Source organism: Chenopodium quinoa, unplaced genomic scaffold (genome assembly GCF_001683475.1).
Source record: "Chenopodium quinoa cultivar QQ74 unplaced genomic scaffold, ASM168347v1, whole genome shotgun sequence".
NCBI classification, from domain to species: domain Eukaryota; kingdom Viridiplantae; phylum Streptophyta; class Magnoliopsida; order Caryophyllales; family Amaranthaceae; genus Chenopodium; species Chenopodium quinoa.
The window spans coordinates 5704632-5732414 of record NW_018742484.1 but is presented as its reverse complement, the minus strand read 5'-3'; the positions used below and the strand labels follow the sequence as shown (position 1 = coordinate 5732414).

General features: G+C 33.3%; 3 protein-coding genes across 3 annotated transcripts; 1 reads left to right on the top strand and 2 right to left on the bottom strand.

Moving 5' to 3' along the window:
- The first annotated feature begins 216 nt into the window (after positions 1-216).
- Positions 217-8126, top strand: LOC110719536 (mitogen-activated protein kinase kinase kinase YODA-like). The gene is made up of 12 exons (XM_021898488.1): positions 217-285; positions 1650-2390; positions 2518-3213; positions 3504-3591; positions 3758-3820; positions 4052-4212; positions 4322-4397; positions 4891-4950; positions 5036-5143; positions 5370-5609; positions 6431-6522; positions 7225-8126. The coding sequence occupies exons 2-12, from the start codon at positions 1837-1839 to the stop codon at positions 7556-7558; spliced, it is 2472 nt and encodes an 823-aa protein (XP_021754180.1). The 5' UTR covers positions 217-285; positions 1650-1836; the 3' UTR covers positions 7559-8126.
- Positions 8127-8445: 319 nt separating this feature from the next.
- Positions 8446-12064, bottom strand: LOC110719537 (short-chain dehydrogenase TIC 32, chloroplastic-like). Its single transcript, XM_021898489.1, has 8 exons — positions 11828-12064; positions 10464-10695; positions 10198-10277; positions 9851-10004; positions 9569-9647; positions 9391-9475; positions 8896-8942; positions 8446-8799 (listed from the first exon to the last, which is right to left on the bottom strand). Exons 1-8 carry the CDS (start codon positions 11940-11942, stop codon positions 8638-8640), a joined length of 954 nt encoding a protein of 317 aa, XP_021754181.1. The 5' UTR covers positions 11943-12064; the 3' UTR covers positions 8446-8637.
- Positions 12065-19800: 7736 nt separating this feature from the next.
- Positions 19801-23701, bottom strand: LOC110719535 (probable aquaporin PIP1-4). Its single transcript, XM_021898487.1, has 4 exons — positions 23023-23701; positions 22346-22641; positions 20477-20617; positions 19801-20359 (listed from the first exon to the last, which is right to left on the bottom strand). The coding sequence occupies exons 1-4, from the start codon at positions 23387-23389 to the stop codon at positions 20246-20248; spliced, it is 918 nt and encodes a 305-aa protein (XP_021754179.1). The 5' UTR covers positions 23390-23701; the 3' UTR covers positions 19801-20245.
- Between the last annotated feature and the right edge of the window lie 4082 nt (positions 23702-27783).

The following is a 27783-nucleotide window of genomic DNA, read 5'->3' as shown; positions in this document are numbered from 1 at the left end:
CACAAGCTTCTTGTAACTTCTAAGCTTATAACTTAAAACATGATTATTGATTAATTAGACAAATTAATGCTTTTATGTGTGACTCACTTCACTTTCTTCTACTGTTGGTTATATATCACCTGACGTCACATAACCTCCAATGAACGTAGTTGATGATGTCAATATTCTTCTATTATTTCAATTTATTTTTATTTTAATAATTGTCGTATTTCTTGGGTCAGGGTCTTTCTTCGTCTCAAATCAAAAAACCTCACTCACATTTTCTCTCTCCTCAACAATCACCAGGTAACTTGTTCTTCACTGATTATTAAATATTTATAACTTCTATAAATTGTGTAATTTAATTGGATTTCTGGGTTTTCAATTTATATTAAAAATGTTGGATTTTTAAAGTGTTTTGATCGAGTTGATGTTTGACATGTGAGCAAAATATAAATTCATGGGTTATTTGATTTACTTTGATGTTTATTTGACTTGGGAATTAATTCGATTTTTAAGGTTTATGATGATTGTTTTCTGACTTGGTCTGTTTATTAATTTCAAGGGTTAATTATGTTGGAATTAGTCAATGTTGTGCTTAATTATTTTGCTTAATTAAGTTGGTTTATATATAAAGGTAATGTTTGTTTGAGAATGGAAATTGGGAAATTTAAGGATGCTGTAATAAAGATGTGATTTTGATAACAGGTTCGTTTTTAGGCTTTGACGAATGCTTTATTCATTTCACAAACTAGTCAAGGGAAATGCTTTATTCTTTTTTTTGTTGTGTGTGTGTGTTTACACAAGTGTTTACGTGTTCCCGGAATCCGGGTTTAGGTGTACTCAGGAACATAATGGACATGCTAGTGCGTGTGTGTAGGAAATACCGAAATAGGTGTATAAGCATGATAATTGTTACCTTTGTAATGTAGGTTACTTATTCTTTAGTTTGATCATAGTATCAGCCACTTAAGAGTTTGATTCAGTATCAATATACTGAAATTGGTAATTATTTAATTAAGTTATAAATTCTTTTTTTGGAGGGATTTTTGGAGTATTTAGTCTAATCTTTTATATAAGGTTGTTCGTTGTTGCTGTCGAAATTAAGTTTAATTTTGCTTTGTGTGAATATTTATAAAATGTTTGTGGAAGATATAGAGGATTTCTGGGAATTAGTTTTAGTGGTGTGTTAAAGGTCTCACAAGTAGATTGAGAAGAGTATTTGTTACTGTTTTGAAACCTGGAGTGTTGAATTTGTTAAAAAGTGCATGGGAGTGAAGGCCTTTTGCTAGGATTTGACGGTCTGAAATTCTAAATATTTCTACAATACATTGAGAGAGACAAATAAGGGTGGTTTTTAAATTAATGGTGTGAATCTTCTAGTATTGAAGCTCCAAAGTTGCTTTGTTTGTAGACCATTACACTTTTGTTGCGACGTTATGTGTGTGTTTGTGTTGATACGTGGATAAACATGTCGATTCAGTTGCCTTTCTTGGCCAATGATTCGATTGAGAATTGTTTTGTTCACGAATTCTATATCATGCCATCATCATACTAAGCAATTCTGTATAGGATCTATTGAATCTACTTTAACGTCCCCACTTCTGTTGTCTTACTGTAATGTGACAGTATGTATGTTTGTCATATTAATGTCTAAATCTTCTAAACAGATTCTTTGCAAATCATGCTGGAAGTCGGGAAATCATCTGGGGCATTTGAAGTTGCATTTTTACTAGAGTGAAATCTGTCTTCTCTTCAATATATCTCCATTTTTTCACATTTAAGTCACAACTGTCTTTCTTCTGAGAGTGTACTTAGGTCAAGTAGCACATTGCTGGTGTATATTTGCACATAGATATGCCTATGTGGTGGGGCAATTTGTCATCCAAAAAGGTTCAACAAAAGACAAACAGAAGAAGTTTTATCGATTTAATACAAAGGAAATTAAACATTCGTTCAGAAGAGAAGAAAATGGGTGATGTAGCAGGATCAGAAAAGGATTATATAGATGCTTGCTCAGAAAAGAGATCACCCCACTTAGATTCTACATTACCCTCGTTGCAAGTATCGCCTTGCCATTGTTTTACTGAGCAACCTCATGCTCAACCTCTTCCTCTTCCTGTACAGCATTCTCCAGGGGTAGGAGTAGAACATCCTCTTTCTGGACATATCCCATCAAGCTTGGAGTTAAATGGATGCTCTCAGCCTTTGCTAAATTCTGATCTTCTCTCTGGACATGAATATAACCGTGAACAGTCTTTTGCTGTGGATGCTTGGGGAGATTCTGTTACTGCCTCCATCTCCAGTAATAGCTCAGTTGATACAAATGATCAGCCTGATTCCCAGTTCTTGAGCCCACAGGCTTCTGATTATGGAAGTGGGAATGCAACGGCTATCAGCAGCCCTTCCAGGTAGGCGTTTTCTTACCAACCTTTTCTTTTTCATCATGTACATGATGTCAAATGGATAGTTTTAATGATACCTATTGCTTGTCTTTTTGTTTTTTGATAGAATTCTTATTTTTAACTATGTATGAAGGCACATGGATCATTCCTCTATCATTGCTCGAAGAATCTTGAAGGATCAATTAAAGCAAGTTAACCTGTCAATCAGTGATCATGTCCCTTTGAAATCTACCAAAAAAGGATCATTTGGTACCCAAGTGACCAAACTGCAGATTGCTCCTCGTGCTGGTTTCTTCAGTGCTCCAGACAGCTACACTTCAAGTCCTTCTCGAAGCCCAGTAAAGGCTTGTACCCATGAACAAGTTATCAGATCTAGTTCTGGTGTAGGAACACCATGCTCAGATATGAATTTGGTTGGACCTGAACATTGCTGCAATTTGGGTTCTGAAAAAATTTCAGGACCTAATCCTGTCTCAGATCAGTCTTTCTTTGGGCCTCAGAGCGGGCGTACGCCAAATTATTCTCGAATACCAAGCCCTATAATGATTAGTCCTAGTCGAGGTTCTTGCGTACAAAACGGCGTTGTGAGTCCATTACATCCTATGGATAGGTTTGGTGATGGAAAGCCTGAGAGTCACAAGCTACCACTACCACCTGCAACAGCCTGCAGCTCTTGTCCATTTTCATCTTCATATGTAGGAGTAAATACTCCTACTAATCCAAGAACCCATGTTCGACCAGGAATTTCAACAAGCCCTGTTTCACAATGGAAAAAAGGACGGCTTATAGGAAGTGGCACATTCGGTCAAGTCTATCTGGGCTTCAACAGGTTTGTTAACTGAAGTTTCCATGTTTTGCATCATTAATTAATATGGTTGGTAGCGGAAGTTTTTCAATTTAGCAACCTTATGTTGAATTCTTTGAATCTCTAACACTTTATTATCTCATCCGTTTGTTACTCCTGTTTTACTTTGGGCTCTGGTCATACGTGATCTGTTCAGTTTTTTTTTTTTTTTTTTTTTTTTTTTTTTTTTTTTTTAATATAATCCTCATCTTAATTAATGTTTAATCTGACTTCTTGAATTGTTTTCATTTGATTCTCCATTTCTTGATTGTCAGTGAAACTGGTGAGATGTGTGCAATGAAGGAAGTTACTTTGTTCTCTGATGATTCCAAGTCAAAGGAAAGTGCACAGCAATTCAGACAAGTATGTCTTCACTCATTCTATTTGTGTTGTCAATAAATAATTAAATAAACATATAAAGAAAGCCTATGTCAATTGTTGAAATTTCCATGGGGTGATCCTTAGTAGTAGTTTCATTTGATTTATGTGTCCATTAAAAATATTGCTGTGCTTGTTGATTGTGTTGCAGGAAATCACTCTGCTGAGCCACTTTAGACATCCAAATATTGTGCAGTATTTTGATTCTGATATGGTAAGGCATCCAACAAAAAAAAATAAAATAAAAATTGCTGGAAGTGTTTCTGTTTGGTATATATTGCTAAAAACCTTGTTTGTAAGAGTATTAATGCTTATGGTTAATCTACTTTGCAAACTCAACTCTTTTGCTTTCCTTTTATCTCATGCTGCTGAGTTAAATAATTCTTTTTTCTGATCTGGGATTATGTTCTATATTAACATTATACGAGGCTCCAATCTTCTGTAGGTTGACGACAAACTGTATATATACTTAGAATATGTCTCTGGTGGTTCTATATATAAAATTCTTCGGGAATATGGTGAGCTTGGCGAATCAGCTATCCGCAGCTATACACGCCAAATTTTGTCTGGACTTGCGTATTTGCACTCTAAAAACACTGCTCACAGGTTCATGTCGCAAAAAAGTTTATGCTTTCATCTGCTTTTACTTGCTTGGTTAGCATGTCATATTTAAACTAGCTACTTCTCATATCTGTTGATGGTATGTGCTGTGCAGAGACATTAAAGGAGCCAATATTCTTGTGGACCCAAGTGGGCAGGTTAAATTGGCAGATTTTGGCATGGCGAAACATGTAAGTAGATAGTCTAGATACCCCACTTCACATTTCTGTAACTCCAGTGCTCATTGTATATTTTTATCTATTGTGTTACCCTCACATATGAAGCAAAATTTTTAAGTATCAATCAATCAAAGCCTTAATCCCATAAGTGGGGTCGGCTACATGAACCAAAAGTGATTATTCCGTATAGTCATCCACAAAAATCTTCCTCCTCCATCCCTTACGATCAAATGCATCATTTTCATGCAAATCCATATACTTCATATCCTTCCTAACTCCTTCCAACCAAGTCATTTTCGGTCTCCCTCTCCCTCGTTTAATTCCTCCATTTTTATGTAGTTAACAATAAATTGTCTTGTTATCCTTTAATGATTTATGTCAAGATAGACTTGAAGAAAAAAGGATAGGTTAGTTTAGAATATCCTTGCTGGCGACCTGCATTATTGTATCCGTGTCTTCTGTACATAAATTGTTGATTTGAAAGACTTATCTGACAACATTGCAGATCACTGGGCAATCATGTCCATTTTCTTTCAAAGGAAGCCCATACTGGATGGCTCCTGAGGTTAGCAAACTTGATATTTTGCTCTGGTTCTCAATTTGAGCTCTGACCAGGGTTTCCAGAATTGATCAATTTTGCTTTACTTCAGGTAATTAGGAACTCGAATGGGTGCAACCTTGCTGTTGATATATGGAGTCTGGGATGTACTGTAATAGAGATGGCTACCTCAAAACCTCCTTGGAGTCAATATGAAGGGGTGAGTGGCATGAGGTGTTAATGAATGACAGATGTTTGCATGTTTCATCTCAGAACTATGATCTTGTTCGTACCACTTCCCATTGTAGCAATTTCAAATGATAGGTTGAAGGGTATAAAATCCACTAATTGCGACACTAGTACTTGTGCATTGATCTCTCTCTGCCCCCCCCCCCCCCTCTTTTAATATATGAGTTCAATCATTCTTGTTTTGGTTTGTCCTGAAGGTTGCAGCTCTCTTCAAAATTGGGAACAGCAAAGAACTTCCCACAGTCCCCGATCATCTCTCAATGGAAGGAAAGGACTTTATTCGGCGATGTTTGCAGCGAAACCCGAGAGATCGTCCTTCTGCTATCCAGCTGTTGGGGCATCCTTTCATCAGAAATGTAACTTCACCTGTAAAAGGCTCAATAAGTTTAGATCCACTTGGGCTGCACTATACACCTTTTGATGCAGAAAGATATAAGGTATGAAATTTGTAGTTGATGGAAATAGATCACATGACATCTCATTGCTAAACACTACATAATTGCATGAGGGTTTCCTTTTGTCACCTTACTGTGTAAATATGCATTGTTTATGGGTGTCCGGTTGCTGCACCATGTTCAGGTTTTTTGTGCTGCAAAATTCATGAAAAAGCTTGAAAGTGCTGGATTTTTAATAAATTTTTAAATATTAGTGAAGGGTAATGTGAATTTCTTAGGCCTAATAGATTCCTTCCTTAGCTAGTAGATAAATTTAAGTCTTGCACATTTGCTTAGATATCCTGCTAGATTTCCAACTTTCCGTTTCTTGATGTCCTTGCATGTAAATTGACTTGCAGTAAAACTTTAGTAATTTTTTTTAATGAAGACGGATATGTTTGGAAACTTTTCCCTGTGTAATGTGTTCTTTACCATATGTGATTTCTGCTCAACTTCCTTCAGTAGCATGCATGCCTTCACTGTGTCAACTTGATTATATCACTGAGAATATCTATCTGGATGGCTGAGAAATGGAAAAAGTTGCTATCCCTCTTTCTCTCTTTACGAATAGCATGTAATTTAGTTGGCAGGGTGTGTGTGTGTGTGTGTGTGGAGGGGGGTGGGGGGATGGTGGGGAGATTGGTTTGCACTTCACAGGGTTAATACTTATATGAGAGGGCCTGAGGGAGAGAAACAAATATAAATCATACTACATATATGCAATTAGCTTTGATTGTGATTTGGATTATCGAAAGATTTTCTGCTGCTATTTATTTGTTGCCTGCAGAAGCTTCTATATGTGGCTAAATATTTGGTAACTACAGGGCATGAGTCACGTGAAAACAATTTCAAGCTCAGACTTGGAAGGAGTGGCTGTTCAGTTGTCCAGGGACATTACAAATGGATCAGGATCCAGGTTCCTTCTTCTCTCCTTGCGTTCTCTGCCGTCTGGTGATTAGAAAGTTGGCATTTATTTGATAACTAAATTGTGATTTGGAATCACCTTAGCATCAAGGAAATTTCACAAATGTTACACCATACCCATTATAGGAAAACAAATATCTATATGAGAGTGGCTCTATTAACATGCCTCTGCCCAGAGTGAGATGCAATTCTCTTCGTTCTAATTCACATTTGCTCATTCCTTGATTGTGCTGTGATCTTTCCTCATTGCTCAAAATTCTTCATACTTGTAACCATGGTTGGATTATATTAGGAGTTTGGACACACCTAGATCAGATAAATCCTTTATTTCTAGACATTATAATCTTGTCTTGTTTTATTGTATTTTTATACGTATCATTCATAAGATCAAAAATCACCAATGAAAATTATGTATTTCCTTTACTCAATGCTACTTGTAATTTTTTTAATGGGCAATTAGTCAAATTGGTATGACAAAAACGTATCCATAGTACAAAAATAATCACGCAGTCCACTTAATTGGGGTGGTGAAGAGATGATGGGAAGGAGACTACTATTAAAATGAACATTTTATTAAAAACACAATGAATGCTCAATTATGAGTGCTTGAGATAAATTTAGTGATAATTGATTCTGGTTGAGTGTATATTTTCTACAGATGCTGAAGTTCTTTTACTGTTGGGTTTCTATGCAGGAACACTCCGATGTCAAAGCATATATCATGTCCAGTTTCTCCTATTGGTAGTCCTTTTTTGCATCCAAAGTCATCACTGCCAATGTACAGAAATTCTACCATATCCGGACCCCAGACTGCTTCTGGCTCATCTACGCCTTGCAGGGCTTGCACCAGTGGCAATGTTGCTTTCCCAGTTAAACATTTGGACCATTTACTTCCTTATCGAAAGTCCCAAAAAAGTCTATATGCCAGTGGCAACCCCTTGTTCTGCAAAACAAAGCTAGAAACTTTATCTGGTATTCCAGAGGTTTCCCAGACAAATGGAGATATATTTCATGTCGAAATGACTTAGCTGGAAGTAAGTTTGTACAAGGAATTCATCGTGAGCCAGGGGAAGTTTGTAATCGACAGTCAGTATTGGCCAGTCATGTATCTCAGCAACTCTTGATTGATCATCTCAAATGAGCCTAGTCCCTGTTAATTTAATTGTCATGCTCATGCTGTATTGTTCGACAATTTTTTTGACAGTCTTGTACTGGGAGAAGGCGTGTTGTATTGCTGGGTGAATGATTTATGTACAGTTGAAGTAGTGTTACAGATGTAAATAGAAATTCTAGGGTTCGCCAAGCTTGCAGAAGGAAGATCAGAATTTGTGGGATTCTCTTCGTGCAAGGAGCAAATATGATAGTGAATAGCTAGATAATTTTTGAATTTTTAGGTTAGTTTAGTGATTATGATTTTGCTGTATGTACATATCATTGAACAGCCCAATTTTGTGCCAAAGTTGCCAGACAAGGAAGCTTATGATGCCTTGTATCATTTGACAGTTGCATATCCTACATATTGATGGGAAATTTAATTTTGCCAGATGTATTGCTGAACAATATTTACTCACTCACAATATAGTTCTTGTTTTCTTATTTTGGAGACCCAAAATATTGTTCTTGTTTCTATGTTTGGATAGTATATAAAAACCATTATACCCTCATTTTTGTAACTTTATTCATTAAATTTCCTAATATATCCTTAAATTATCCACTTGCATTGTACTTTTTTCCACTTTCTCTCTCTAACTTTTGTCTATAATTATACTGTTCACTTTTTTCCCCTTAAATTATCCACTGGTCTTGTACTTTTGTCTAGTTTTTTTTCCACTTTTAATGTACTTTTTCCACTTCTACTCTCATTTCTTAAATACCGTGAAAAAAACACAATAGGAATTATATTATGGGACGGAGGGAATAGTAAGCAATTGAGATTTATAGCAAAAGTTTTAAATAGTAATTGAACAAGAACAACTCATTCTATGAAATAGTTACAGCTCATTCTACTTATAGCCCATAGCTCATTCTATGAGAGTATCTTCAGTATGCTAGACGTCAAAACAGCTCATAGCAATAAACTGCACCGCCAACTGAACGTAACTTGAAGCTAGGATTTTGTGAGCTTCAAACTGAAGTCCCATAATTCTTTTGCCAGCACAGCATCTTTCGCCTGGGAAGTTGGCTGAGCTATGTTACTATCCATGAAATATTCGCCGCTTACTCCTTGCACTTGTGGATGTAATGCCACATAACATGATGTCGCAGCACCCTGTCACATACACCAAGACCACATTTTAGAGATTGTTGTATAAATCATCTGAATAAAACTCTGCAATATATGGCCAATAAAGGTCGGGAAGATTACTTGCTCAACATCTTTTAGCACAAGTTTCCCTAGAGAGTGGATGAATCCTGCATTAAAGCAGAGTAAGCATATAGAAAATTAGACATGATACTACCAAGGAAATAATATACAGTTTATACAAACATCATCTTCTCAGAAATCTGGTCTAGTATTGGAGGATGTTCTTGACTTCTTATTAAATAGATAAAAAATTATATGTCAGTAAGAATAATCTTGAACTTTAACTGAAAAAGCCAATGACTTGATTAATTACTCCATTGCAAATTACTAGTAAATTTTCTTTTCATTGAAAGAAAAACCTTGATTTAATGTATGAACTATACATTGCCGTATTGGTATCAAAAATACTTGTGGAAAGACCATAATATTATTTTATAATAATCTCTACCTATGCTTTACACTATTTACAGAGTTTTAATTATCAGGCTTGGCTTATAAGAATCATGTTTTGCCAGGAGGTACATGTCTAAATTGAGACTAAAGCTTTGAAATTACCATTGATAAAACTGCGGTGACGCAGAAGATTGGTTGTGATGGATCCAGGATGAAGTGAATTTGCAGTTATCTGAACCCCTTCTTCCTGAATTAATAGAGAAACGTGGTACAACAAATTGGCACTGGATAAATGATGAAGGCTTATGCATGAAATCATGAGCTGAATGGGCAGAAGTACCTTTAGTCGTCTGGTAAGCTCATTTGCATGCAAAATGTTAGCAAGCTTTGACTGTCCATAAGCCTGCAAGCTGTTGTACCTGCATTTTTAGCAACAAAGAAGTCAGAAGACAACATATCATACCATCCCCTTATAGTGGGGTGCCTTTCACAAGACCCAGTATTTTGCACATATGATAAAAACATATGCACAGCAGACCATTGACATACCGAAATAATATGAACCATCGAACTAAGAGGTTACAACAAGGACGAATTCTCAACTCAAAGACGAGATTAGTACCCTGACTCATCGTTGATTCTGTCAAAGCAAATTCCTTCACTATAAGCAAACCGATGGGCTTCTGATGAAACAATCACAATCCTTCCTTCCCTGTTGCTTTCATGGGCTGTCTTCTTCATGTTATCCAATAGCAGATCCGTCAAATGAAAATGACCTAGAAATATAATGATTACAGTCTGTAATTATGCTTGGGATCAAGTGCAAACATATTTAAAGCAGTCAGGAACCACTCAAGGTAATAAGAGAGGAACTTAAAATAGATCTGAAACAGGGAATTTTATTGATGGCCAGAAAGTAGAGAGGAGGGAGAGGGAGCAGAAAGCAATGAGACTTAAAAGACTATTCACCTAAATGATTGGTTGCAAACTGAATTTCTATGTTGTCTTTGGACAGCTGAAATGGGGTAGCCATAATCCCTGCATTGTTTCTTCAAAAATACGAGTTCGTTTAGCACTGCTACTAAAAAAAATATAGGTTATAGTTGCATTAAAAGCAATTGTACTGCACATCTCCAATGAAAGTTATGTAAGCAAGTTCAAAACTACATAGAAGTTTTGCAAGTTCTAGAAATTCAAGTGCTCAAGTCAACAATTAATCAGTTCAGTATCCTCACATGAGAATATTGAGGGGCAAACCCGAGGACTTGAAATCAGATGCAAACTTCTCCACTGATGCTAATGAGCTAAGATCCAGCTCCATAACATCAATTTTTGCAGCAGGAATTTCTTCAAGTATTTTCTCTTTGAGATTTTTGCCAGCTTCTACATTCCTCACAGCCATGACAACATGAACCCCACGCAAGGCAAGTGTACGTGCTGTTTCTACTCCAATACCACTTGTGGATCCTGAAATCATCGATGTCATAGAATGAAATCATAGCAACATTGATGAGACCATGATTATTCAACCATATATTATTACTGACATTACACACCAAAGCTTAACAGGATTATATGTGGCAGAACTATTTCACAGAAACATGGAAACATAACCTTTCACCCAACTCACAATCAAGTGATGAAGGCAACTAACAAATGCCTTCGATCATGCTAGCAAGTATAATCTAGCAGATGACGGTCATATAACACACCATCAAGAATCATGCATCAGTGACAACAAAATATGCTTAAATTGAGCTCAAAGTGTATATACGAGTTTGGTAAGCTAGCCCAAATGTCATAACACCGGCACTCCCATAATGATAGTTATATACAAGTATATTGCATAGAGATCATTGAGTATGCTCAACACTAATGTTATTTCTTCTTCAATCTAACCCCTTGACATTAATTGCTTAACTAATGAGCTTATTGTGCACGATAATACTCCTAAACATAAAGACTATGCTACAATTATCGTAATTCACTCACTAGACTAACTAGAGTTAGAGGATTTAAAAATTCTATACAATGTATACAAATAAAGGAGTAACATTTCAACACAACTTTGTTGCTATTATGTGCAATCTAAGAAGAAAATAATTTCCATAACTTCTACTTTTGTTGTCAAAATTATGTTACACGTACTTTGCAAATTGGATATATCCCGTGCAAATGCACATGTTCGGTCAAGTATTATTTGAAAATTTTATTAATTATTGTTAAGTTGGATACCCCACGCATTTATATCAATCTCTAATTAGTTAATCACACACCAAACAAACAAAATTGTTTCTTAAACTATACCATAATCATTATAGAGTTAAATTTTAAACTGAAAATAGGAACATATTATTATTTTTTTTATTTTTTTTTTGAACAACAGGAACATACATAATTAAAATTGATCATATTATAATATCCCAGAAACAAATAATATATTAAAGTTTACAGTAATATAGTGCTCAAATATCTAACTACGAATTATATCAAATAAAAAAGTAATCACTCAAAAGTATCAACTTTAGAACGAACCATGAAGTTCTATAGTTGCATAACATTCAACAAAAATAGAAATTTTGTAAAAAAGACAGAATACCGGTAACAATAGCCGTGACGCCATTCGCATCAATTCGATCAGTAACTTCTTTGGCGGTGGAAGCAGCTGAAAACCCAGATGCTCCTTTTCTTGTAAATGGCCATATTTTCATCATCTTTTTTTTCGTTCCAGAGATTTCAAAACCCTGTGAATTTTCTACAACTTCAAGGATTTTTCAGGTAATTGTTTTTTGCTTTCTTATTATTTGCCTTTTTTTCTATTAAAAAAAAAGGGTTTGTGGGTTATGGGCCTTAAGCTGAAAGCTCAGACATTGAAACCATGAGCCTGTTGTGATGTTTGGTGTTGGCTGACCTGGCCCAACACTCAATAGTCTATTATTGGGCCATTGCTGGTTCGGTTCATTAGCCCAATTCATTTATAGTTCTTTATTTTGTTTGTAGTATACATAAAGGTAAAATAAAAATTGAAAAACAAAAACTTTCAACTTATTAAATACGGAGTATGAGAGTGAAGGATAACTTAGTTGGTTAGAACTTCCCTCCTAATTGCAGGGAATTCTGGGATCGATTCTTATCACCCGCCCTTGTGGTTCTCTAAACACCAAAAAATTCGATCACAAAGTATGAGATATGTAAGTAACCCATTTAATTATGGATATATAAGAAATTTGAAGATAGAAGTCGGATAGTCCAATATTTCTGGTAAGAAGTTGTTAAAGTTGCTCATATATTTTATGTGGGTAAATTTGATTGAGTTGTAGCAATCATTATTTATTTTAGAAAAACGTTATGGGTTTTGTTATAACTTGGCATGGGGATAAGTCTTAGTGGCCAAGCAATACCTTAACGAGGAGAAAGGAAGACCCACAAAGATAGGTAAAGACTCTTCAAATTGAAGACAACCTTGGAATGAACCCTAAAAATCTAATCAAGGGGCTCACCATCATCAAAATTATTGATGACGATCGAAAAAAATAATAATACTAAGAGTGAAGAGCGGATAATAAAGGAAGAAAATTATTATTATTATTATTATGTACGAAGTAGAAAAAAAAAGGGAGACAACAATTATATTGATTTATTATTATTATTATTATTATTATTGCTTTTGCTTTAAACGACGTGCATATCAAAGTGATGAACTACGTAGATCGAACTCTGAAGTAGAATGTGTTTGTTTGAGTTAGTAAGCTACCCCATATGCTGTACACTGTCAGTCTGCCACTATAGCTAACAATGATAAATGGATAAAATTTTGCATAAAGTGATAGAGATTCTAAGTGCATTATTGAACTTCTTTTAAAAAAAAAAAAAAAAAAACACCAAAATTTATCAAAATAGCAACTTTTTTCTTGCTAGTATATATAAACAATACTCTACTAGTTGGAAGAGTTTTCACTTTTTTGTTGGTACAAGTTTAAATTTGTTGCAAAAAAAAGCTTAAAGCTGTTTGATATCATCGTCGTTTAGTTTATATAGATTATACGTTAAAAGTCATAACCAATTTTCACTTTTTAATTATCAATTTTCAAAAAAAATAAAATAAAAGTCATATAATGTAAGTTGTATTTTGAACTCAAATTAGTCATATTTATACAAAACATATTACTTTTAAAACCTGATAATTAAAAAGTGGGAACTGGGTGTATGTGTGGGTGTATGTGTAGACATGATGTCTAACTTCATGAGAAGTTAGAGAGCATTTTTCGTTATGTAGAGTAAATAAGTTGCAACTAAATCAAAACATCCATCAATGAGGCTTCAGCCAAATAATTTAGACCAAGGGTTTATGTACCATATATTACAAGTTATAATTTATACCATCCTTTAAGCTCGTTCAGACCCTTACAAAAACATTCATAAAGAGAAACGATAGCAATCAATCTGGGACGAAGGGAAGATTTGTTTGTTTGTATGTTTGTTTCTCATGAATTAATTACTTGGTACTTCAAAAGGAAGAAGAAATGATTGTTGGAGATGTCAGAGTGTCAGGTGATCTGATTAAACTAGTGGGCCAGTTGTTGTTGGATAAAAGCCCAATAATAAAAATAGTGGGCTCAGATGGGCCAGCTAAGGGCTTGTTGATATGGACTTGGTTTGGATCTAGTGTAGTTGTGGAAGAGCTATGAACATGCGTGGTCTAAGTTGCTAGGAACTCACGTTATGGACTTTATTAGTGTTTGGGCCCACTTTAGGATGCATCCAAGGATGCCATCTCATACGGATTAGCGGACTGATTGACGTCGTCACGTCGGCAATGCTTGAGCTTTGCTACTCTCTTTCAATGATTTTCCAACATAAATTACTTCCTTTCTCATGCTAGGGTTTTAGGAAATACGTGTCGGAATGTGAGCATAATTTCGCCGAATATCGCTTTAATGATTATAACAATGTATGTTGGTACTAAGTTGTACTCCCTTTGTCTTTCGATGATAGTTTTTTTATGGGTAATTTTCACGGGAATTAATAAACATAAATAAGAAATAATAAAAGTATATTGGAAAAATAAATTTATATTGGGTATGCAAAAAAATAGAGAGAGAAAGTAATAAAAGTATATGGAAAAGCAAATATTGTTGAATTGGAAAAGCAAAAAAATAGAAAGAGAAAGTAATAAAAGTATATGTAATAAATTTACATGGTAATGTTAAATTTGCACAAATATTGTTGTAAATTGGAGGGAATTTTGGTAAAAAAAAATAATACTAGGGGAGATGGAGGGACCAATCATCCCTCCACTCCTCACTCCTCATGACAAGTAGTACATAGTTTTAACCACAAATGCAAAAATGAGAATTTCAGTTTTGTTAGTATCAATATAATTCTTTGTTAACGTTGGATAGTACCATTTATACACAAATTAACGCAAACGAGCATTTGAGAATTTTTCATTGGAATATAGTTTAAGAGCATATAAGTATCAATATAATATTGTTTGGTTTTACATTATTATTGTCAGGTATTATATTATTATTGTTTGGTATTAGATTATTATTGCCAGATATTAGAATATCATTGTTAGATATTAGAATATTATTGTAAGACATATTGGACTCACGGTGAGTCCGTTCTCACGCAAAACCTTCTCACGAAAAATTTTGGGTGAGACAGTGTGCCGCCCAAATACGATCATCGTGACTCATCGGAAATCAGAGTATAGAAATATCGAAGCATACAAAAGCAGGATCGAAGAAGACAATCCAGATGATGATGATGATGAAGGTGCCGCGAAGAAGACGATTCAAATGATGATGATGAAGTTGCCGCCATTGACATAGAAAGATCGAAGCATATAGAAGTAGGATCGAAGAAGACGATCCAGATGATGACAAAGGTGCTGCGAAGAAGACGATCCAAATGATGATAATGAAGGTGCTTCCATTGACATGAGCATGGTGAGTGATTCTTTGGCCATTGAAAATTCCGCCATTGATGCAGCACCTTCATCTTGAGAAGAGAGAAAGAGGAGATGCGTTTATTGAAGAGAAGGTTGAGGAGAGAGAAAATCATAGGAGAGTGTAGGAAATAAGCCCTAAAATTATTAATGTTAGGTATTAGATTATTATTGTTTGGTATTAGATTATTATTGTCAGGTATTAGATTATTATTTTTTGGTACTCCCTCCGTTTTTAAATACTTGCTCCACTTTTCATTTCTGGCCGTTTTTAAATACTTGCTTCATTTCCTTATTTGAAAAGTTTTAACCATATTTAATTTATTTCTCTCAACTAGTGGATCCAACATAAATCATATTTTATTAATTTCATACTCTATCCTCCAATTCTTTCAACTACTTTGCTTTTTACAATTTTTTATTCTTCCACCTACCCCACTACCTCCATATTTTATTACTTTTTCCAATTCTCCTAAAACCTTGCGCATGGAGAAATAAAACAAGTATTTAAAAACAGAGAGAGTATTATATTATTATTTTTTAGTATTAGATTATTATTGTCAGATATTAGAATATCATTGTCAGAAATTAGAATATTATTATCAGACATATTGGACTTATGGTGAGTCCGGTCTCACGCAAAACCTTCTCATTTTCCTAATATTTGTATAATGGAGTATCTTTTACATAGGTAAGTGGTTGCTGATTATATACATGAAAAAAGAGTTTACCAGCAATCTTACAAAACTGTTATTATAGTCATAGTTTAACGGTAGCGATTTTATGGGCTTAGGAAGTGAAGTGTTTCCATGACAATTACGTTTTCGTTATAGATTAAGTTATGTACTTCCCGTAAAAAAAAATAAAAAAAAGTTATATGCTTAAGAATTCACTACTAGAAAACAGGAAAATTTCGACAGACTGGTTCCGACGGACACATTATTCCGTCGGAAAAATCGAAATTTCCGACGAATTCAACAATTCCGCCGGAAATTTCCAACGGAAGATAAATCCGTCGGAATATATGTACATCCCAACGGATTTTTCCATCGGAAATTACCTTTTCCGACGGAATTAATTAAAAAAGAAAAGAAAAACATAAACATCTAGAAAACCTTAACACGTACAGCTCCCTTATTCTATTTTCCGCCTCTTCTCCCTCTTTCTCCTTCCCCTTCTCTTTGTCTTCCCTCTTCTCTCTCCTCTCCTTCTCTCTCCCCTTCTTCTCTCTCGTTCTTCTTCTCTTTCTCTCCTCTTCTTTCCCCTCTTTCGACCACCTCGTATCTCCCACCACCACCGCCAACACTAACCACCGACATCAATAACAACACCACCAACACCGACACCGACATCAACAACAACACCATCATCGACATCAACATCAACAACAATTTTCGTCTTTTTCGCCGTTTCTCTCTCTTCTCATGTTGAAAACAAAGGTTTTCAGATCAAATTCGACCATGAAAACTCTAGATCTAGAGTTTTCATGGTCGAATTTGGCCTCTTAAACCCAATTTCGAGGTTTTGTGTGGTCTAATTAAGATATGTATCTCTTTCTTTTTTTTTTCAATTTTGATTTTATTTTGTTGTTTTATCGGATTTTTTTACAATTTATGGTGGTGGTGGGTGGTTGCTGTTAGAGTTCGGGTTTTGGGGGTTGGTTGGGATTTTAAATTTTTTTCTTTATTATTTTTTTGTTAATTTTTGGTGGTGATTGTGGTTTTTGGCGGCCACAGTGGTGGGGTGGTTTGCATAGGATGGGTGGTTCGGCCGAATTTGTTAGGGTTAGGATTGTAGATCTGGATTTGGTTTGGGTGGGTTTGGGTTAGGTGGGGTAGGTTAAGGTGGTGAATCTAGTCGTTTAGGGTTAGGGGTGGGTCTGGTTCGGTTAGGTGAGTTCTGGTGGAGGTTTTGGTGGTTCGGTAGTGGGTGGTGGTACGGGTTAGATGGGCTGGTGGCTGGTGGTGGGGGGTGGCGGTTTTTTTTTTTTGTTTTTTTAAGCATTTTCCGACGGAATTTTTCTCGGAAATTTCCGGCGGAATACAGTCCGTCGAAAATTTCTGACGGACTTTTCCAGGCCGAAAAATCTCTTCGACGGACTGAATCCCGTCGAAAAAGGTGGTTTTTCCTACAAAATGTTTTCCGACAATTGGTTCCGACGGAAAGGGGTTTTCCGGCGGAAAATAGGGTGTTTTCACGAAATTTTTCCGTCAAAATTGCCTATTTTCTAGTAGTGGAAGCGGACTGTCGAATAAGATTGATTAGTAATTAAGTATGTACTATGGAGTAATAATATACCCTTGACTCCTTGAGGATGTTTCTTCCCCCTAGCTACTGTTTTAAAGTGACGTATGATTTTGATTTTTTGTACTACGTATATTTTTACTTATTTTATACAACCTTAAAAGAAAGAAAATAGGACAACTAAAATGCGGTGGAAATAGATTTCAATTTACTTTATATAACACTCATTTTTAATTTTATTTTTATTTTCCAAAAATACATAGTATTACTTTTATGTTTTTATGATTACAAAAAAAAATAATCAAACCATTTTTTTAGTTGCAACACGTCACTTTAAAAAATATGTAGTATATATAATTTAGATGTTAGAAATCGGGGAAAAAAATATGTAGTATATATAATTTAGATGTTAGAAATCGGGGGAGAGACAAAGAGGAGAGAAAAGCCCACAAATAAGCCCAAGAGAGGTTCCATTTTAAAAGCATATGGCAATAGAAGGAGTAGCTCACTTAGATTATAAACTTGTGGTTCTTTATTTAAATTTTCTATGTGGGACAACAACTCACACTTGCAACCTAACAATCTCCCCCCTAAGTGTGAGTTCGAAATACTCTCCCTTGAGCGGAAACCATGCACCCAAACCCTCCCAGCGAGAAGCTTGTATGGAGGAAATTGGGGTGTAGACAAGAACCTCTGAGGAGATCGCTAGTAAACAAGTCTTGTCCTCACAGACCCTACACAAAGGCGTCTAAGAAACAGGTGCGAGAGGCCTAGCCGAACCATCGGCTCTGATACCATTGTTAGGAATTGGGGGAGAGACAAGGAGGAAAGAAAAACCCACACATAAGCCTAAGTGAGGTTCCATTCTTAAACCATATGACAATAAAAGGAGTAGCTTACTTAGATTATAAATTAGTGGTTGTTTATTTAATTTTTCTATGTGGGACAACAACTCACACTTGCAGTCTAACATTAGATAATGGACAAATTAATAATTTTATCACCAACAAGAGGGAATTATTGTTTAGTTAATACAGAGTAAATTTAATCGATTAATACATTCGTTTACCTTTTCTAATAATCATGGCCGTCTAAGAGGGTGTGCAAAGAGACCCTTTGCACAGGGCCTCACATCATGGAGGGCCCCAAATTTCTTTCTCTTTTTTTTTTCCTCCCATGCATTAATCCTACTCTACTGTATTCTCTATGAAACTCTTACATCCATTAATCCTACTATACTCTACTTCATTCTCTATGAAACTTTTATAGTTTTATATTATTTGCAAATTTATAGCTTTTCATCTTCTAATCTCTCATTAAACTTGTATTAATCTTTTAGATATCCAAAATTTCAACTTATTACATTTGTTAATTATACATTTGTAATAAAATTTTTACATTTTAGATGGTCTTACAACAACCTAAGTTAGATTAAACATGTGTATATGACATATTACCTCCGTTTTCCTAAGTACTATCCATATACTATTCACTAGGTTAAAGTTTAAAATTTTGACCATGTCTAATTGTATAAATATGAAAACACTATCAAGTTTAATCTTATTAGATTCGTATTGATATGAAATTCTAATATATCAACATTGTATAGTTTTTAGTTTTTCACTCCTTACTAATGCACAATAAAATAATTTAATGGTCAAAGTAATGATTATAAACCGCGTAAAATGCAAGTGGGTAACACTTAGCAAAATAGGGGTAGTACAAATATACAATTTAGTCAAAAAGATCATAGATGTGTTCTCGGAAATTTTAATAGTCAAGCTTTTATCCTTTTGCTAAATAAATTATTGTAACGATAAAATTTAACTGCATATTTAATAGCGCCAACATTTTGTGGTAGCTCAGGGCCTCCAAAATATTTAAGACGGACTTGCTAATAATCACTTCATGAGATAGTGTAGGGTTTATATACAAAGATTTGAGCCAAAAGTGTTTGTAGCAAACTGGCAACCAATAAAATGTTGCTGAGTAGACTACATTAATCAAGGATGACATATTAGATCTAGCTTTTTTTGTAAAGTTTGCTATAACGACCATGCATATATGTCGACCATGCATGAGTATCCTGTTCGTAAAAAAAAATTCTTCGAGTTTGAACACAAAGACAAATTAAAGAGTCTCATAACTTTATAGCTTAGTAGGGCTACCACTACTAGTTAATGAATACATACAAAATTGTACATCTTTGTAATCTTTTGAATTGATTTCATTTCTATCAATCATTTTCAAGGTAGTAAATTTTAAGATTTTTTTTATTCCTAATTCATATTTTGTACTGTTTGCATATTCAATCTAGAATGTTAGCCGTGGCAAACAAGCTTAGATACATGTTCATCTATTTTAATTTGACTTCCACGATTTATTGATTTCGAGTCATATTTGAGTCCTTAGGAAAGAAAATTTGGATATTGAATATGACTGAACACAAAAATCAACTTCATGCATGCCACTATATTATATAAGAACAATGTTTCAGGGAAAAAAAAAAAACATTAAAAAAAAAAAATCTATAAGAACAACTTCTATTGTACAATGTAAAAGCCTTAATTGCAATTCAAAACAAGACTAGATATGTTTGGCTTCATTCATTCATATTGATAGAGAAATGAGATAATAAAATAGATCAAACCCATTACATCAAATTTATAATAGACCTAGTAATTATACATCACAAACCTAATTAATAACTTACACATTTAATCAAGCACAAAATGACACAAGAAACAGGAATGATGGAGGTGGAGGAGAGGACAAAAAAAAAAAAAAAAAGAATTATATAAATTATTTAAATGAATTAAACTAGGTAGAAGCTTTGTCATTGTTAGGAGTCTTAAAGGGCATGGCTCTAAGAACAATCTGGTGGTAAACAGCAGCAAGAGCAGCTCCAATGAAGGGCCCCACCCAAAATATCCACTGCAATAAATAATTAAGATCATAGTTAATTAATGAGGACATAATAATAATTATCATAATGTACGATGATTGAAAATATCAAATTAATTAACACTAATTAATAATGAAGGAACATACTTGGTCATTCCAAGCTATGGCATTGTTGTATATGATTGCAGCTCCTAAACTCCTAGCTGGGTTGATCCCAGTTCCAGTGATTGGTATGGTTGCCAAGTGAACGACAAACACTGCAAATCCAATTGGGAGCGGAGCCAATATCTACAAATAAAAATCACGCACAAGCATAATTATTAGCATATAGTTGGCCTAATAAGATAAATTCAGATAAGTTCAGATGGGAGATACTAAATTCATTTTCAGATAGTAATTCAGATAAGTTTAGATCGATGGGTGCTACTAAGATTATAAGTAACTGAAATTTATGTAAATACGAGAATATATAAAAGCCGAATAAATAATCTATTGTAATGATTGAATCTTAATCTTTACGGCTTCATCGATCACTCAAATACTATCCAATGTAGATCACACATTATTGATGGCTAGTATAGTAGTATGTATTGATAGAGAAATTCAATGAATAAAATTAAATTCCCACAACAAGGCATGCAATAACATTTTTTTTGTGCAGTAGATATAAAGTATGAGACATGTCACACTCACACAGCTATTTTTGGAAAGTGATGTACAGTAAGTTGCATTGTAATACGTACATTATTATTATTGTGATTCTGAATCCAAATGAGTGGGGTTTACTACATATGGCAACAAATCATCGAGTACAGAAAAATCAGCCAATCACTATAAGGTGAATGCTACTAATCGATCTTATTATTATTATGTTAGGAAAATTATAAAAAAAAAAAAAAAAAAGGACAGAAAAATAATTTGAAATATTTGTCCTAGTCTCCTACATATTTTTATAGTACAAGTGAGTATACCCCAAATAGATTGTTACAGTTAATCTGTTAGTTTTTGTACTTAGTTTTGAAAAATCTGAACAAGTTTTACTTTTCAGAGTTTTGTTACAATTGCTACCCCATTTAATCAGCTTTATGAGTCAAAAGAATGAAAAAGAGGGATATTACAAGCAACTTTGATTTATGCATAAACCAGTGTTTGTAATTGCTTTGGAAAATCAAATTGGTAAAATAAAAAAATAGTTACATGCAAGAGTTGTGTTGAATGATTAAGTTGTTAATCTTTCTAATGAAGGTGGGAAGTTTTGCTTACTTAAAGGGGTTATTTTATGAGTTAGAAATTGAATTTTGATCTTAGAGCGTTACGAATGAACTTATTAATTTTTGGCAATATAATTTTATTTACAAAAATTCAACTCTTTTATTCAGCTATTTTTACATGTATAATGTCAATCAAACACGTATCTATAAGATGACTGAGAATTAATTTTGACATTAAATCACTCTCTCAAAGTTTTTTGCACCACAACATGTCTAAGAGTTGTTCCCAATAGATCAATTGTGTTTGGTAAGAGACATTTAAACTAGTGTAGACCTATACTGACTTGGTGGAATTAGCTATGACTAATAATGATTTCAAACTTTGGATTAAATTAAAAGAACAAACATGATGATTTAAAAAAAAATTAGTGTATGATAATTATAACTTAAATTATGTTAACACATACACATATACTTCATCTATTAGTTATATTGTTATTTCTCTAATCAAGGTCAAAACTTGTGAATTTCAATCAATCTAATTTTCTTAAAGTAATGTATACAAATTAATATCTATATAATACATAGTATATTATTATGTCGAATTTTTAATAATTCGTCACAGTTGTAATTTTAAAATATCAAAGTTTTTATACAAATTAATTAAAAACTCACGCATATTAATACAACTTAGTTCTGTGAAAAAATTTAGTAAAAATAAACTTACAAGAATGAAGTATATAGTTAAAAACAATCAAAATAATGGAATAAAATGAAGAGTTAATTTAAACAAGATTAAACTTACAGGAATAGGTGAATCTCTAGCAATTCTTTTAGGATCAGTAGCAGAGAAAACAGTGTAAACCAGGACAAAGGTACCAACAATCTCAGCACCAAGACCACCAGCCTTGGTATAACCAAGGTTAACCTTATTCGCGCCGCCACCCAACACGTCGTATGGGGTGGCCTGGAACCCTTTAACCACCCCAGCACCACATATGGCTCCCAAACACTGCATCAACATGTAGAATACTGCCCTTGTTAGGGACAGTTTTCTTGCCAATAGCATCCCAAAGCTCACTGCTGGGTTTATGTGTCCACCTGCCGCATTTTAATCCAACAATTTAATTATTATTTTTTCTTAATTAGCACAACACAACATAATTTTATTACTAGATCTTGTACAAATATAAAACTGGTATAGCTAACTATCAGCCAATATAAATGATAGCAGTCTAGCAGATAATGACCTAAGCTACATGAACTCTTCTTTTTATCTCAAATATCCATGTCAGATACTATATTTTGGACCGATATATACATAAAGTGTGACATAAGTACTTAGTAATAGCATGAGAGGTTACCTTGGCTACAAATAAAATTGTTGTAGCCATTGCAAAATTGTCGCATTAAAAAAAAAAAATCTTAACCAGCAAAATATTAAAAAAAAATAAAAAAAATTGAAGAGGAGAAATTAATTACCAGAAATACCAGCAGTACAATAAACAAGGGCAAAGATCATGCCACCAAAGGCCCAAGCAATGCCCTGAACACCAACAGTGGCACACTTGTTAGTAGCTCGGCCTACGCCCATGACAGTCAAAACGGAGACGTAGACGAACAAGAAGGTGGCTACAAATTCAGCAATACCAGCTCTGTAAAAAGACCAAGTCCTGAGCTCGCCGTGCTCGAACATGGGAGACGGCGGCGGGTCCTTGTAGTCCTTTGGAGGAGCCGGAGCTAAGGTACCAAGAGGTACTTTATCAGGGTACTGGTTTAGCCCCAAATCTACATCATGATCATCATCATCCCTTGACCTATGCCTTGATGATGAGTCTTTTCCTGCCATTTTTTTGGGTTTTTACTCACTTTCTTTCTCTTTGCTTTGTGTTTGTAGGAAGATGGGTGTGTAATCAGGTTGGTGTAAGTGAGGGGTTTAGTTATTGGTTTCCTTTTATAGATACCAAGGAGTACCTTCTATTCAAATTATACGATTTTTTTTTTTTAAAATTTTTTATTTCAAATAATGTACTACGTATATCTTTGACCTAGCTACTATATAAATAGGATAAAATTCAAGAAAAATAAGTTCTACTATATTAATTTAGTTTGCAGAAAATAAAGTTTATTCAAGTTTAATTACGTACATACAACTAAAATAATTTTGGGTATATTTTGATGATTTGTTTTGTACAAATTATATTAAGGAAGGGTGATAAAAGTCGGGAATTGACCGCTTGATCAATGTGAGAAAAAACTAACAACAAATTAACAAGCAAGTAGTCAAGGAAGTCATACAATTTGGTGTCGAAATTGTCCAAGATTTAAAATGATGTCGCAATTGATATAAAACTTTTGATTTTTTTTTTTAAAATAAAGCATATGTTATAATAAAAAATAACGGGTGATTGGTTTGTTTTTTTTTATTTTATTTTATTTTATTTTATTTTATTTTTTATGATCATTATTGCCTATGGTAGCTATGATTTTGAGTATAGTATTGTGGTTTGTAGCTAGCTAGTAAATGTTAATTGATTGATTATTGATTTAAGTCGAATATGATGGTTACTTCATATTACTTGTATATAATTGCCTCTGGATCCGTCTCACTAAAATCTGAATATGAATGGTAATTCATTTGTCTTTCCTTTAAATAGATTAGGTTTGATTTTACATCGTTTCTTAATTAGGTAGCGAGTTCTTAATGATTTTTTTAATTGATGCTATAAATTAAAGGCTAGGTTTGATATTAAAATTTTAAAATCATCATACGGAACTCAGACAACAATATATGGACATAGAATAACATTAGTTATGATAAAACGCGAGAGATGTATGAAAAAGGAGTACATAAACATAATTCATATACGAATTGAAACCTTTTAAAAGAGAGCTGAGAATACCAAATGCTCCGAAGAAAGATTTATTTATAGACATACAAACCCTAAAACATAGCCTGATCATAAAATTCTAAATCATCCCTCAAGAACAGCTTATTAGTAATTTATTTGAATGTGATTATTCGATAAAATGATCAAATTTGACATCTTATTTGATTGAGTCATAGGGGTGTAAGTGTGCTAATAAGATTGTCATAATAAGATAGTCAATAAACGAACAACTTAATTAGGCTTAAGCTCGACTAAATCTTGCTAGTACGTTTATGTTCATTTATAATAAAGGAATCAAGCTTAGCTGAAACAATTTTAGGAGCTCATTAATAAATGGGCTTGAATGCCTGAGCTTGATCGAACATGAATATGAACATGGTTATACTCAGCTTGTTCATATGTATAAGCTCATGAACAAATTGTTTATTTATGTATGTTCATGTATGTATGTTCATGAACAAAATTGTCTGATTTACAAGATAAAACTTGTTTAATCAACTTATTCACAATTGTTGTTATTTTTAATTTAGTTGGTTTAACAAATAAAATGTAAACTATTATTTTTTTTTTTAATTTGGAATTGATTATTATGTTTAAGGAAAATTTGCTTAAAATAATCCCAACTATTAACGATGTGTGCAAAATAATACAACCTCAACTATTTGATATCAGCGCCAACCATCAAAGAAGGCATCTTAAGGAATATTCCGTCCATATTCATTATTATATATTTTTTTAATTATAATTTTTTTAAATGAAATATTTTTTTTTCAAAATGCATTTTACGTTAATAATTTTCTCCTACCCAAATTAACAATGCCCCGCCCCTTTGTTAGGCTAATATTAATTTCTGTAAAGAAAAAAATTTCTACAATCAAACAAAAGTAAATAGGGTATTTAAATGCTTTATTATATTGATATAATTAGTTTCAAAAAATATTTTAAAAACCAAAATTAACACAATATTTCCTTTTTTTACACTTACAACATACCTTTTTTTGACATGCTAAGCTATTTGAAAAAGTGATTAGACTATATATATGTAAGCGGACAAAGTATGCTATAAATTAAATTTAAATCGTAGCAACTTAACACTTTCTTTTTTAAATAACACTTTCTTCTTATTGGTGATAAAAATTTGTTAATTAATTTGTCTGTTTATCTAGTCTAATATCTCTCTTAAAGTGTGTGTCATGTCAAAGTAGTGTGTTATTGTAAATAAAAATAGAGGAATTATGTATTCTGAATTTTTTTTATTAATAATTAATATAAAAATAGTATAATAATAAATATGGACGAATTATTTCTCGAGATACCTTCTTTGATGGATGGTATACCATTTTGCACATATACTACAAAAGGTGACACTGCTAAAAGCAAATAGTTGAAGTTGTATTATGTTGCACACACCGCTAATAGTTGAGATTATTTTAAACCAATTTTTCTATGTTTAATCATGAGATTTTTAAATGTTATAAGTGCAATTAGTACGTGTTCGTTTATAATTTATAATACAAATCGATCGGTTATATATGAACTCGGCTAAATTAATAAATGAGTTATCACAAACTCTAGCTATAATCTTGTGATTAATACAAAAAATAAAACCAAGATTGAATAATAGATTGTTGAGTTCAATTGAATGTATAGGTTCACCTAAGTTAAATAAACATGAGCATTTATAGGGTAGTAGTACTTGACTCAATTTGGCTTGAATATATACTTCATGAATTCCTTTTGAAGCTGCAATTTAATATATACTTCATACCTTACTTAATTAGGGTTGCAATTATTATCCGTAAGTCAATGCAAGCAACTTATTATTAATTTTAAGTACTGGGAAAGGTCTTTTATGATTTTTATAACCGTTACACGTCATGACGTCTTGCATAATCATTAAGTAATATTACTATTATTAGAATAATTACATGTGTTACTGGAAATGGAACTTAGAATAAAATTAGAAAGGAATATATTCTGGAAAGTGGGAAGAATATTGGCTGTCGACATACTTTTTTTTTTTTTTTTTTTTTTTTTTTTTTGTGTATTTTATTTATTTGCACAAGAATATCCAACCACTGATTTTAAACATTTAATTAAATATTGTGTATTTAGCCTAAGCCACTTTCTTGTACGAGTAATACAATACTAGTAATATGTCATACTTCTAATGTGACTCCTATATCTTAAATATACGTTGATAATTAATTTCATTCAAATAAATATCAAGCAAGACTTGATTTCATGATAAGGGTTTGATCTCATGAATTGAAGGCTATGGAATTACATTTCACAAGAAGGGGTAATTTGGAGTGCGACTTTTCCTTATCCTCCTCCCTTAGTACATCAATGAGTGTAACATGCAAATTTTTAATTAGATTGACCTTAAGGTACCTGAGTTAGTAGAATATTTTGCCTTAGCTAGCCTTTTTAAAAATAACGTGATAGTTTCAAATTAAGATCGAAGTACCATCATTATTGATTTACTAATAAAGTTGATCTATTACTGATATTGTGAAGATACAAATATCGATCGAGACAGACCTAGTTAATAGGATCCCACAACAATATAACCCGTACATACATCTCCTTACCTCGCATGCATATGACTCACGATGATCAGAGTTAAGTTTTGGAATAATATCGTTAAAAGCTAAAATAAGAACTTTCAGAAACGGAAGCAGCAACAATCTAATTTTGACTTTTGTTGTCAATGACTTTGAATTTTAAATATTTTGGATTTAGTTTTGTGGGATTATTTAGAGTTCTTGGCATTTATTTTGAAGATATATACATACATAAATTAAATTAGTACTAGTATGTGATACATACATCCATCGTTGTCCGTAGAGAAAAGTGAAGGCAAGAAACTGAGTGGAGCACATGGAGTGGAGGAATGAGGTCTTAAAGCAACCCTGGTCTAGCCTTTTCATTTTGGTATGTACATGTTAGTAGATGAGTACGTATCCACGAAATTTGGATGATACCAACAATGTTTGTGGTCCTATTGCTTGTTATACAAATTTCTACAATGTGAATTCATTGACAACCTTGCAAATATATTGGGGGTGAAGCAAGATTATTCTTTTTATTTGGAAAACTTTTAGGATTTAGCTAGAACTAGAATTAATGCGGACTGGTCGCATAATATTAGAACAAGTCAAATTTTAAATTAGTTTTATAAATTTATTGCAATTGAAATTAGAACCACCAAATAATACCAATGATAAAACATCTCATGTTAAATGAGGGTGATTTCTGTTCATATGTTTTACACTTTTATACACTTGTTTGAACTAAACTGTTAACTTACCTAAACTATTACCTAAACTAATTTGAATGAAGTTATTAG

Excerpts from the sequence above, each read along its gene's own strand:
- LOC110719537 (XM_021898489.1), bottom strand. The coding sequence starts at position 11,942 with ATGATGAAAATATGGCCATTTACAAGAAAAGGAGCATCTGGGTTTTCA. Across the intron at positions 10,696-11,827 it reads CGTCACGGCTATTGTTACCG|GATCCACAAGTGGTATTGGA; the intron begins GTATTCTGTCTT and ends CGATGATTTCAG. Across the intron at positions 8,943-9,390 it reads TCACCGCAGTTTTATCAATG|GATTCATCCACTCTCTAGGG; the intron begins GTAATTTCAAAG and ends GCTTTAATGCAG.
- LOC110719535 (XM_021898487.1), bottom strand. The coding sequence starts at position 23,389 with ATGGCAGGAAAAGACTCATCATCAAGGCATAGGTCAAGGGATGATGAT. Across the intron at positions 22,642-23,022 it reads TTGTACTGCTGGTATTTCTG|GTGGACACATAAACCCAGCA; the intron begins GTAATTAATTTC and ends AAAATGCGGCAG. Across the intron at positions 20,360-20,476 it reads CCATAGCTTGGAATGACCAA|TGGATATTTTGGGTGGGGCC; the intron begins GTATGTTCCTTC and ends TATTTATTGCAG.
- LOC110719536 (XM_021898488.1), top strand. The coding sequence starts at position 1,837 with ATGCCTATGTGGTGGGGCAATTTGTCATCCAAAAAGGTTCAACAAAAG. Across the intron at positions 2,391-2,517 it reads GCTATCAGCAGCCCTTCCAG|GCACATGGATCATTCCTCTA; the intron begins GTAGGCGTTTTC and ends CTATGTATGAAG. Across the intron at positions 5,144-5,369 it reads CTTGGAGTCAATATGAAGGG|GTTGCAGCTCTCTTCAAAAT; the intron begins GTGAGTGGCATG and ends TTTGTCCTGAAG.